Genomic DNA, 11,578 nt, shown 5'->3' with positions numbered 1-11,578 from the left:
CTTTCCCTCTTCTACCCTCAGTCCAGCCACTGGGTCCTTTCTGCCCACTGCAGCTCTGCTGAGTACCTGAAAACCCAAATTTGCCCATGTCTACCCCTTCCCCACAAAGGCTCAACTGCTGAGCCTAGCATTCCAGGCCCCTGTTCCAACCAGGACCTGCTTCCCCAGTCTCCGCCCCTCCCCATCTGTGATTCACATCCTTCAGTCCACACCTCTGCCCACCCCACACTCTAGCGCCTCCTGTGAGTATTTTGGTTTTGGGTACTTAAAACAGGAACTTGCCACCTCCTCGTGGCTATCACCTGAATCAGCCCTCCAAGAATGGAGATGTGTCCCTCAAACTCTGGCCACTCCTGCTTTCTGTCCCTAGAACAACACCTTTGGCCTATGCAGCCCTGCAAATTTTCAGCAGAGCTCGGTTCAGGGCTGAGCAATCAAGGCAACTTTCATGGGCTCTGGAGGGACCAGGAGGAGGTCTCTGAAGCACAGTACTAGGTAGGGGTGGGGGTAGCCGCCTGTCTGTCTCTCTGGGTCTCACCTTTTCTCCCTGGGAGGCCTCAAGGAAGCCCTGACCACAGGTAAGTGGTGCCCAGGCCCTGCGGCAGGGGAGAAGGCTGTGAGAATGGGGTAGGTCAGTATCCCTGGGAGGAGTGGATCTCATAGTCATCCCTGTAAGGACCCCAATTTATGCCTGACCAGCCATGAGGGTGTTCAAGAGTGCTGGAGACAAGGGGCTCCCGAGGACTGATTAGGCTCAAACAGTCCATGGGTAGGCATGGAACTGCCACTCCCCTGGAACCCTGAGGGCTGAGGGCAGGGAGCTAAAGCATGGGGAGGACTATCTGCAGGGAGTCAGGGACCACTAAGCTGCCTGACACCATGCTGTTCTCAGACCCTGCCTGATGTACCCCAGTTCAGCCTACAGTGGACCTCCAGTAGACATCAGTCACCATCACTGCCCGATCAGCCAGTTACCGCCCTGTCACAAGCTCCTCCACATCTGAGGCCCTGCCTGGGTGGTTCCCACCTCATCTCCAGCCTGCACAGCCCAAAGACCCTGGAAGCCCCAGTCCAGCACCACTTATGGCCCCCACTCCACAGGACTACCTGTGCCTTGCTCTCCATGTTTCCTCTGCTGCGATATCTCTCATCAGGGCCAGTACCCTTTCTAAGACCAACCCTTGTCTGCTACCTCTTACCAAGGGAATCAGTGATTGAGGCATAGTTCTGGAGTCCAGTCTCCATTCGAACACTTGACAGCTTGTTATTTAATATTAACCACATTAACCTCTTGCAAAGCATCCCATTGCTTAGCGGGCAAAAGCTCTCCAGTGGCCAGGTGGAGTGGCTCATGCCTGTAATCCCAGCACTTGGGATACCGAGGCGAGAGGATTGCCTGAGCCCAAGGGTTAGAGACCAGCCTGGGCTCCTCGGCGAGACCTCATTTCTACAGTAAATCAAAAAATTAGCCGGGCGTGGTAGCATGTGCTGTAGTTCCAGCTACTTGGAAAGCTGAGACCGAAAGATTGCCTGAGCCCAGCAGGTCGAGGCTGTGGTGTCCGTGAGCATGCCACTGTCCTCCAGTCTAGGTGACAGAGTGAGACTCTGACTCAAGAAAAAAAAAAAAAGCTCTCCAATCACACATCCCGACTTGGGGTCAGAGTGAGGTCAGTAGAGCTCCAAATCCAGGGGCTCTGTCTTGCCCTAAGTTCCTGGCATTCCAAGGCAACGCTCCCCAGTCTCCTCTAGGAGTGACATGTAAGAGGCAGACCTTGGCTGATTGACAGAGCTGAGGTCTCCTTTCCACTCCTCAGCTGGCTGCCCCAGGCAGGTGGAATGAAGTATGTTAGGTTAGTGGGCCCTAGGGAAGAGCTAGGAATAGGTAGGGAAAGAAGGGCGCAGCTCAGCCAGGTGCAGTGATTCACATCTGTAATCCCAGCACTTTGGGAGGTGGAGGCAAGAAGACTGACTGAGCCCAGGGGTTCATGGCCAGCCTGGGCAATTTGGCATCTGTACAATAAATAAAAAATTAGCCAGGTGTGATGGTGTGCATCTATAGCTCCAGCTACTTGTAAGGCTGAGGCAGAAGGATCCTCGCCTCAGCCTAGCAGGTCGAGGCTGCAGTGGCCGTGAGCATGCCACTGCACTCTAGCCTGGACAACAGTGTAACACTCCAACTCAAAAAAAAGAGCTGGGTGCAGTGGCTCATGCCTGTAATCCCAGCACTTTGGGAGGTGGAGGCGAGAGGACTGCCTGAGTCCAGGGGTTCGAGACCAGACTGGGCAACTTGGTGAGACCTCATCTCTACAATAAATAAATAAAAGATTAGCCAGGTGTGGTGGTGCATGCCTGTAGTTCCAGCTACTTGAAAGGCTGAGGTGGAAGAATCACCTGAACTCAGCAAGACGAGGTTGCGGTGGCTGTGAGTTAGACTCCGACTCAAAAAAAAAAAAAAAAAAAGGTAGCAGCTCAAGAGTGGGTGACTCCTCTCATTCAGAGCTGTCTGAGTGGTAGCAAGCACCCTGCCTCCAAGGACAGACAAGCAGAAATGGGACAGGGTTGAGTGGTGTCTCGTCAGAATGATCTCTTTTAGGCTTAGGGGATCTCTCCACTCAGCATCAGAAAGGAGATGGCACTATCAAACCAAAGGAGACTTCTGGCTACATCACGAGGACTATAAGTCAGAGCAGAGTGCCTGGGTGGTTGGCCAGGCTCTCCCCCTTACCTAGGGGTACTGAAAGGTTTCCAGTACACCCCCAGGGCTTAACCAGTTCTATCACTATGGAAATCGGGAATTTCCTTCCAGGGTCCCATAATAACTAACTCCATTTCCATGAGGACCTCACAATTCCCCATCAACTCCCTAGTTGCCATAACAACTCCAGGGATTATCAGTCTCTCCTCCCCCCAAACCCTGGGTTGGGTGCTCTTCTCCTCAGTCCCACCTCAGTCCCACCCCCTTAGGTAATTTGTTGTTGTTGTTTGTTGTTGTTGTTGTTGTTTGAGTCAGAGTCTCACTCTGTCGCCCAGGCTGGAGTGCAATGGCACGCTAATGGGTACCGCAGCCCCGACCTGCTGGGCTCAGGTAATCCTTTGTCTCAGCCTTCCATGCAGATGGAACCACAGGTGTGCACCACCACACCCAGCTAATTTTTTGATTTATTGTAGAGACGAAGTCTTGCCAAGTTGTCCAGGCTAGTTTCAAATCCCTGGACTCAGGGAATCCTCTTGCCTCCACCTCCTAAAGTGCTGGGATTACAGGCTTGAGCCACTACGCCCAGTGGTATTTCTTACTGCCATGTGCTTGCTCCTGCTATTCTTGTCCCTTCAGCCCTCAAGACCCAAACTCAGTCCCCTGGGGGTGACTTCCTTGATTGGTCACTACTGTGGGGCCCATTTCCTCTATGCGGACATTCAGCTAATATCCAAAGAGCACCTACTAAGAGGTCGAACAACCTTGGTAGATCCTGCCTTAGTTGCCCCACAAGGACCCTGAGGATCTCCAGTTAAGTGATGTCCTGAGACACTCCAGCCCTCCCTGCTCCCCCCAGCCACCTACAGATCCCATCCTTACTTGTGACCCCCCAGTCTAGCCCGAAAGGGGAGGGGGAGAGGCTGATGGGTCTAAACATGGGGTCTTTAAGGGGAGATGAAGGCAGGAAGAGGGATGTTCGTCCTTCTGTCCCCACCCAGACTCACAACTGGGGAAACAGGTTTGCCAGCTGATGTCAGCTTTCACTGCTGAAGGGAGGGGCGCAGGTGTTGCTGGCTGGGTGGTTGGCCAACTCAGGGGTCTCTTAACACTCTCCCCAAGCACACACACAATAGGTCCCTGGCAGGCTCAAAGTTGCATAGCACTTACCCCTCCCTGGGAGCCTAGCACAAGGGGTGGGGACGGTGTTCCGGGAGCAGGCGGGCAGGAAGGCAGAGCTGGGAGGCTGGCCCACGCTTCCTCTCCCCAGGCGGCCTGACCCCACCCACCAGGCTCCTGGGTTTGCTCTCACATCCTGGATTTGTTTGCTTGGCCCCAGGCTGCCCCCTGCCTGCCCAGGCTTCCAAAACCACAACCATCCAGCCTGTGCCCCACACTTGCTCTGTGAAGTGAGGGGCAAGGGGGAGACTAACACCTCCTGAGCGGGTGGGGCTGTGACCATGTGCAGAACTCAACTAGAGAGGGCATCAGGAGGCAACCGTGCTGGAGGTATGGTCCTGGTAGACATCCCCAGCACCTAGACTGAAGATCTATCAGTAACATCCCTCAAACTCATCATCTGATCCCCCTTTACCTTTACCCTTTACTGTGACCACACAGACCAAGAACCTGTCTATAGCAAGGGGGCAATCAGAAGTGGAAGAGCCAGGGGTAGTTTTCTTCAGACCAAATGCTTTGTCACAAAGACCAACCATTGGAGATGGAGACAGATACTGAGGCGAGGGGACCCAGTGGGGCCGGAAAAGTGGAGCTTTCTCTGGTCTGGAGCAGCGATAGTGGCTGCCCCTCTGCAGAGTCCAGGAAGCCCCTGAGGTTAGGGCTGTGTCAGTTTTACGGGCAGAGAAGCAGAGGCTCGAAACTAGTTTGGTCTGCATCACTCCAAAAAGGGACTCTACTCCATGCACTGCCTCCTGCTGGGGGCCTGGGCCTCTCACAACCCGAGCAGACTGAAGAGGCTGTGGCCCTTCTGGCCTGGACGTCAGGTCCCTGGGAGACAGTCAGCCTCTTCACAGAAGGCCAGCTAGTCTGAGCATGAACTTCCCCTCAGTTCAGGGGCACACAATGGTCCATTGTGCCCAGGGCACACCTGAGCCAGGAGCCTGATGCCAGTCAGGTGCAGGGAGGGAGGTGCTGGGTGAAAGGGAGGTGTCACCCTGGGATCCCTCCTGGTGTCAGTGCAGAAGGAAAGTGGGGGCCTATGTATGTGAGACAGAGTCTGGGAGACATCAGGTTATCAGTCGATGGGACACCAGGAATGGAGTCATTCCCCTCACCTTCTGAGGCCACCTGAGGTATTCAGGTATTCTCTGAAACAGGAGTGGGGAGCTTGGGAGAAAAGGGCCTCCCTCTATGATTTTTAGACACCTCTCCTGGCCTCAGAGTCTCCCCTAACCTCTGCCCACTTCCAAGGCAAAACTTTTTTTTCAGCTTCTAGAGAGGTCCAGGGTCTACCCTCCCGGAATGGGGGTGGGGTGGGGCCGTCTCAAGTCTGGTAGGAGCGTCTCGAAGCCTGTTCTCTAGGGGTAGGGAGAGGTGGTCTGGCTCAAGACCACCTGAGTTGACAGCATTCTGCCCCACAGCTCCCCACACCTGCCCACACCTCCAGCCCACTCGGAACTGTTGGCCACGACCACCAACCGGGCCGCGCCCAGGGGAGGGGCAGCACACATGCAAACTGAATCCGCCTCCCCCTTCTGATCCGGTCAATCTCCAGTTCTCCTGAGACTCAGTTTCCCCATCTGTAAGAGGGCGAAGTGTCCGGCCGCCTCGGCCCAGACCACGGTCCTCCCACCAGACAGGCTGCACAGTCCCGCTAGAGGGGTTGCCGTGAAGTGCGTGCCCACGAGCTCTGTCCCCCGGGTATAAGTGCCAGAGGCACCTGGCGGATGGGGGTACACACGTGTGTGCAGAGCCGGAGAACGCGCCGCGCGCGCATGAGCATCTACGCGGCTCCGACGGCGCGGGGCGCAGGTGCAGCAGGCGCCGGGCGCGCGAAGCTGGGGGCACAGCGGGCGCGGGGCGGGGCGGGCTCACCTGCGCGTGGTAGAGCAGCCACAACTCGTAGAGCCGCTCCGAGGCGGCCATGGCCGGGCCCGGCTCCGGCTCTGCTGCGTGCCACCTGTCGCCGCCTCCTCCGCGCCGCCCGCCGGTTGCCTCCGGCCAGGCCCATGGGCAGAGGGCGTCACTCCGGGGCGGAGCGGCGGGGTACTACTGGGGGAAGTCTACAGATCTGGTCCCCGCCGCTCATAACCACCCAAGTCTGCACGCTCCTCCTCTTTCTCCTCCTCCGGGCGGCAGCCGCCCGGCTTCCTGCACTTTGCTGCAAGGGACCGCCGCCCCGCCTCTCCCGAGACGGTGCAAAGGGCGGGGAGCCTGGCAGGAGGAGGAGCCTAAGGTTAGGGCGGCCCGGGAGGTTGCCCCACTGTCCAGCCCTCTGCAGGCCGCGCCCTCCACTAATACCCTTGGAAGCGCTAGTCTGAGCCTGCCGGACGAGGGTCGGGGTCAGAGATTCCCCAGACCTCCTCGCTGTCTGGATCCGCCCGGGATACAGCCCTCCTGACCGGAGTTACCGCCATCCAGGGAAGGGGCTTTGGGCCGCGTGGGAATGGCCACGGTCTTTCAACAAGTGATGATCACCACCACCATGACGACCACTTGTAGCGCTTACCACGTGCCAGGTGCTGTTGTCTATTCTAAACGTTTTGTGGGAAGACTGAAAGGCTACTTTTTTTTTTTGAGTTGGAGTTTCACTCTGTCACCCAGGCTGGAGTGCAGTGGCCGCTCAGCGCCACCGCAGCCTCCACCCACTGGGTTCAGGCGATCCTTCCGCTTCAGTTTCCAAGTAGCTGGAACTACAGGCATGTGCCACCACGACCGGCTAATTTTTTGATTTATTGCTGAGACAAGGTCTCATCATGTTGCCCAGGCTGGTCTTGAACCAGTGAGCTCAGGCAATCCTTTCATCTCTGCCTCCCAAAGTGCTGAGATTACAGGCATGAGCCACCCTTGCCCTGCACGAAAGGCTGCTTTTGAGCTTCAGCTGTATGTGGAGTGCCTTGGGATGGGAGGGAGGGATCCGAGAGCCACAAGACAAACCTGAAATACCTTTGGGGGAGCCATACCCTCTGTTCAGGCAAATCCTAGGAGGGTTAGACCATCCCCAGGGGTCTTCTCTCTCCTCCAGGAAGCCTTCCCAGATGTTCCAGTGGACCCCCCATCACCATTTCTGGGTCCACCAGTTGCTTCATATCTTTTGTTTCTTTAACCACATGAGGTGGGTGCCTCATGGCTGTTTTACAGATGGAAAAACTGAGGCCTAGACAAGGCAAGTGAGGACCACCTGGGCAGCCAGGAGTAGCAGGGATGGGGCTTAGGCTTGATTCTTTGCTGAGCCTCTGCCACCATCACCCCTGTGCCCTTTCCCTGTATGCAGACTGCCTGTGAAGTGAGGGGCCCCCTGGTGTTGGGCAGACACTTTGTAGGGGCTGGGGGAAAGTTTAATGGACCCAGAGAGATTTAGGAATTGACCAGTATGGAAAGCCCTAGACCTTGGGTGGACAAGAAAAGACAGACCCTGTTCACATTCCTGTCCTGTTGTGTACTCCTAACTTCTTGGGTCACCCCTCCAATCTAACTTTTCCTAACTTTTCCCCATCCATCCTAGCTCTGAGCTGACACTTCCTAAGCACCTCCAACCTACATGCCAAGCCCTGGCAGGGCACCCCATTCACTATGGGGGAGAAGGCCTAGACAGACCTGAGGTAGGAATTTGGATGGAGACTGTAAGGCGAGCCTCAACAGATAAGCGGCCTGCTCCTCTCTTTGGAGTGTACTGTCACCTCTTGCTTTTGCTAAATAAACCACTCTGCTTTAGCTCTCTTTGTGTGTGTATTGTCCAATTCTTTGCTCATGGCACCAAAAACCTGTCACCAATGGGTCTTCAATCCCCCTGCAACAGACCCAGGTTAGTGAGGTCAAGAGGGTCGAGTGTGGCACATGGGACTTTGAAGGGAGTTGGGAGCAGAGAAGTGGGAGTCCACCTGCAGCCAGGCTGGAAAGGGAGGCCCCAGGCAGGGAACAGTTTTGCTAAGCTGCCAGTCACCCCCAGGCAGCAGAGGCAAGGGGTAAGAAAAAGGAGACATGGTTTCCTATCCCCAACAGAGAGGGGTGAGGCTTTGGGAACCCCTGTAAGCTGACAGATCTTGACTTCAGCTGAAATGGTCTTTTGGTTATCAGGATATGCTGATTAACGCAGGAAAGAAGACTATGGCAGCTTCTGCCAGGGAGTCACGCACCTTGTAGCCACTTGCTGCCAAGACCAAACTAACTCTTCCTAAGCCTTGGAGGAGGGGTGTGGTGGGGAGGCGTGTCCTTGAGGTCCATTGTTGGAGTTTGCTCTTCTCCAGGGAAGGTGGCTAGACCCTGAGTACTGTCCTGCTCTAGGAGGGGGTGAGAGGGGATCATCTTTGAACCCAGAGGGAAACAGCCATTCAGCCAGGTCTGCACTAGGCAGGCTTTGTCTGAGCTGAGAGTTGACACAGGGGCTTAGGAACGCTTGGTCAGGTGAGTCCAGGGAGCCGCTGACAGCTGTAGAGGTGTGGAGAGGCAGACCTCATATTAGTGTGAGATCGGAGTGGAGGGTTAGGGAAGGATTCCACCTCAGCCTTCTAAGTAGGCGTGCGCTACTATGCCCGGCTAATTTTTGATTTATTGTAGAGATGAAAGCTCGCCAAGTTGCCCAGGCGGTTCTCGAGCCCGCGGGCTCAGGCAATCCACTCACCTCAGCCTCCCAAAGCGCTGGGATTACAGGCTGAGCCACCGAGTCCGGTTGGCATTTGAGCCTTTAAGAGTCAGGACAAATGGACAAGGACGGGTCAGGGCATTGAAGGAGGTCAATATGAAGTAAGTTGTGGAGCAATCGACGCACTCTATTCTCCTTCTCTCAGGTCTGATTCCACTTGCTGCTTTCTCACAGATTAGCGTTGGATAAATCAAGCCTTAGCACCTTTTTATCTTTTCTGTCTTTTTTTTTTTTTTTGGTGGTTTCCCCACCCACAAGGCAAGTTGCCAAGGAGGAAGAGGGCGGATCCTCCCATAGTGACCCAGCATTGATTGGCTTTCAGGACTTCCGGCTCTCTCCTTCCCGTCCTGGGATTGGCGGTGAGACAATCATCGCCTCTCCTTGGGCCTGCGCAGTGCCAGATGAGGGAAAAGGAGGGGCCGACGGGCAAGATGGCGGCTACTGCGGCCGGTATGGGTCGGCTAGAGGAGGAGGCGCTGCGACGGAAGGAACGGCTGAAGGCTCTGCGGGAGAAAACCGGGCGCAAGGTGACAAATGCGGAGTGGGGGTCGCAGCTGAAGTCCCTAGGGTTCGGAGTCCGGGACCGGAATAGGGGAGGACAGGAGACTACTAGGAAAAGACAGCAGCCGAGGGCGCGCATGTGCGGGCGGCGGGAGCATGCGCGAGAAGACGGCGCCCGCCCACGAAATCAGCGGCTACCTGGCGTGGGACTCTCCGGCGCGGGTGCGGCCATTGCGCATGCGCAGGAGCGGAGGGCTGTGGTCAGCGACTCGCTTAGCCGTTGGCACTTGCCTGCTGACTCTTCGTGTGAGTGTCCAGGGCCGCTTGTAGTTTCTTTTCTTCTTTTTTTTTTTGAGTCGGAGTCTCACTCTGTCGCCCAGGCTGGAGTGCAGTGGCACGCTCACGGCCATCACAGCCTCGACCTGCTGGGCTCTGGAGATCCTTCTGCCTCAGCCTTCCGAGTAGCTGGAACTACAGGTGCGCGCTACCACACGTGGCTAATTTTTTTGATTTATCGTAGAAATGAGGTCTCACCAAGTTACCCAGGCAGGTCTCGAACCCGCGGGCTCAGGCAATCCACTCACCTCAGCCTCCCAAGGCGTGGGATTACAGGCTGAGCCACCAAGCCCGGATTATCCCAATTTTTAAAACACAGGAAAAAATAACAATCAGGTCATATTTCCAGTCAACTGAGAGAATGCCTCATTAAAGGCCAGTTCTCCTGATGGTCTGACACATCCTTTCCATGACAATGGGCACTGAGAATGCTATTTTGTCCCTTACGTTCCCAATAATCTGTGCCCTAAATCCAAGCCAACAGCTCAGGTGGACTAGCTAGGTTTCAAAGGCTGGTGCTTGAATTTCCTAGGCCTGGCAGTTTGGGGGGTAACTGGTATGTTCTGCAGGCTGCCAACAAAAGCAGAAGTCAGTCTGGCCAGCTTTCACTCTCTATTACTTCCCCTTTCCCACAGGACACCAAACTGCTATGTTTGTTTGTTTTAAATTGGAAAGTGGGAAATTTCTCCCACCTCTAGTAGGTCTGGATATTTAACATTCTTTGTACTTCATACAGTAAAGGACACAGTTTTCACCCATCCAACAACGAATCAACAATCTTGGCCCTTTGTGGTCAAGAGTTCTTTCACAGATTATCCTGTTAGATCTAAAAACAACCCAGTGAGAATGGATGTGTAGGGGCTCTTATTCCCTACTGAAGACATAAAATCTGAGCTCAAGGAGACAAAGCAATTTGTCCCAAGTCCCACAGCCTCAAGTAACGGGGCCAGGGTTTGCATACCGATAGTGAACTTCAGAGTTCTTCTTCCTCTCCATTACTTTGGAAAGACCAGCAAAGTAAAAAGGGAATCGGATAAAATATACATAACAATTTACTGTTTTAATCATTTTTAGTGTATAATTCAGTGGCATTAAGTACATTTACTATGTGTGTAGCCATCATCACAGTCTATTTCAATAATTTTTTCAGGCCAGGCATGGTGACTTATGCCTGTAATCCCAGCACTTTGGGTGGTGGAGGCAAGAGGATTGCCTGAGCTCAGGGGTTCAAGACCAGCCTGAGCAACATGGTGAGACCTGTCTCTACAATAAATAAAAATATTAGCCAGGCATGATGGTGCATGCTTGTGATTTCAGCTACTTGGAAGGCTGAGGCGGAAGGATCGCCTGAGCCCAGCAGGTCGAGGCTGCAGTGACCAAGAGCGTGCCACTGCACCCCAGCCTGGGTGACAGAGTGAGACTCCAACTCAAAAAAAAATTAATTTTTTTATCTGGGCACAGTGGCTCACGCCTGTAATCCCATCACTTGGGGGGGCAGAGGTGAGAGGATTGCCTGAGTCCAGGGGTTCGAGACCAGCCTGGGCAATTTGGCGAGACCTCGTCTCTACAATGAATAAAATAAAATTAGCAGGGCATAATGGCATGTACCTATGGTTCCAGCTACTTGGAAGGCTGAGACAGAAGGATCACCTGAGCCTAGCAGGTCAAGGCTGTGGTGGCTATGAGCATGCCACTGCACTTCAACCTGGGTGACAGAGTGAGACTCAAAGTCAAAAAAAAAAAAAGAATTCTTTCAAGCAGAAATTCTGTAACCACTAAATAATAACTTCCCGTTTCCCCTTTTCCCAGTCCCTGGCAATCCCCATTCTACTTTCTGTCTCTGAATTTGACTGCTCTAGGCACCACATATAAATGAAATCTTGCAGTGTTTGTCCTGTTGTGATGGGTTTATTTCACTTAGCATGTCTTTAAGGTTCATCCATGTTGTAGTATGTGTCAGAATTTCCTTGCTTTTTAAGGCTGAATAATGCATGTATATACTACATTTTGTTTATCTACTTATCTGTTGATGAACAGTTGGGTTGCTTCTACTTTCTGGCTATTGTAAATAATGCTGTTATAAACATGGGAATATAAATATGTTTGAATCTTTGCTTTGAATTCCTTTGGCTATATAACCAGAAGTGGAATTGCTGGACTGTATTGTAACTCTGTTTAACTTTTTGAGGACCCACCATGCTGTTTTCCATAGTGTCTGGTCCATTGCA

General features: G+C 53.8%; 1 protein-coding gene across 1 annotated transcript in view; it reads left to right on the top strand.

The window, feature by feature from the left end:
- Nucleotides 1-4,028: 4,028 nt before the first annotated feature.
- The window catches only part of CCDC12 (coiled-coil domain containing 12), a 56,394-nt gene continuing 48,844 nt past the window's right edge, over nt 4,029-11,578 (top strand). Inside the window, exons 1-2 of the mRNA XM_008071232.2 lie at nt 4,029-4,101; nt 8,836-9,040. Coding sequence (XP_008069423.1) covers nt 8,915-9,040 — 126 coding nt within the window. The 5' untranslated portion in view covers nt 4,029-4,101; nt 8,836-8,914. The remainder of the gene's footprint in view (nt 4,102-8,835; nt 9,041-11,578) is intronic.

Source organism: Carlito syrichta, unplaced genomic scaffold, assembly GCF_000164805.1.
Source record: "Carlito syrichta isolate Samal-C Ts95f unplaced genomic scaffold, Tarsius_syrichta-2.0.1 Scaffold314220, whole genome shotgun sequence".
Lineage (NCBI taxonomy): Eukaryota > Metazoa > Chordata > Mammalia > Primates > Tarsiidae > Carlito > Carlito syrichta.
This window is presented reverse-complemented; position numbering and strand designations above follow the sequence as displayed.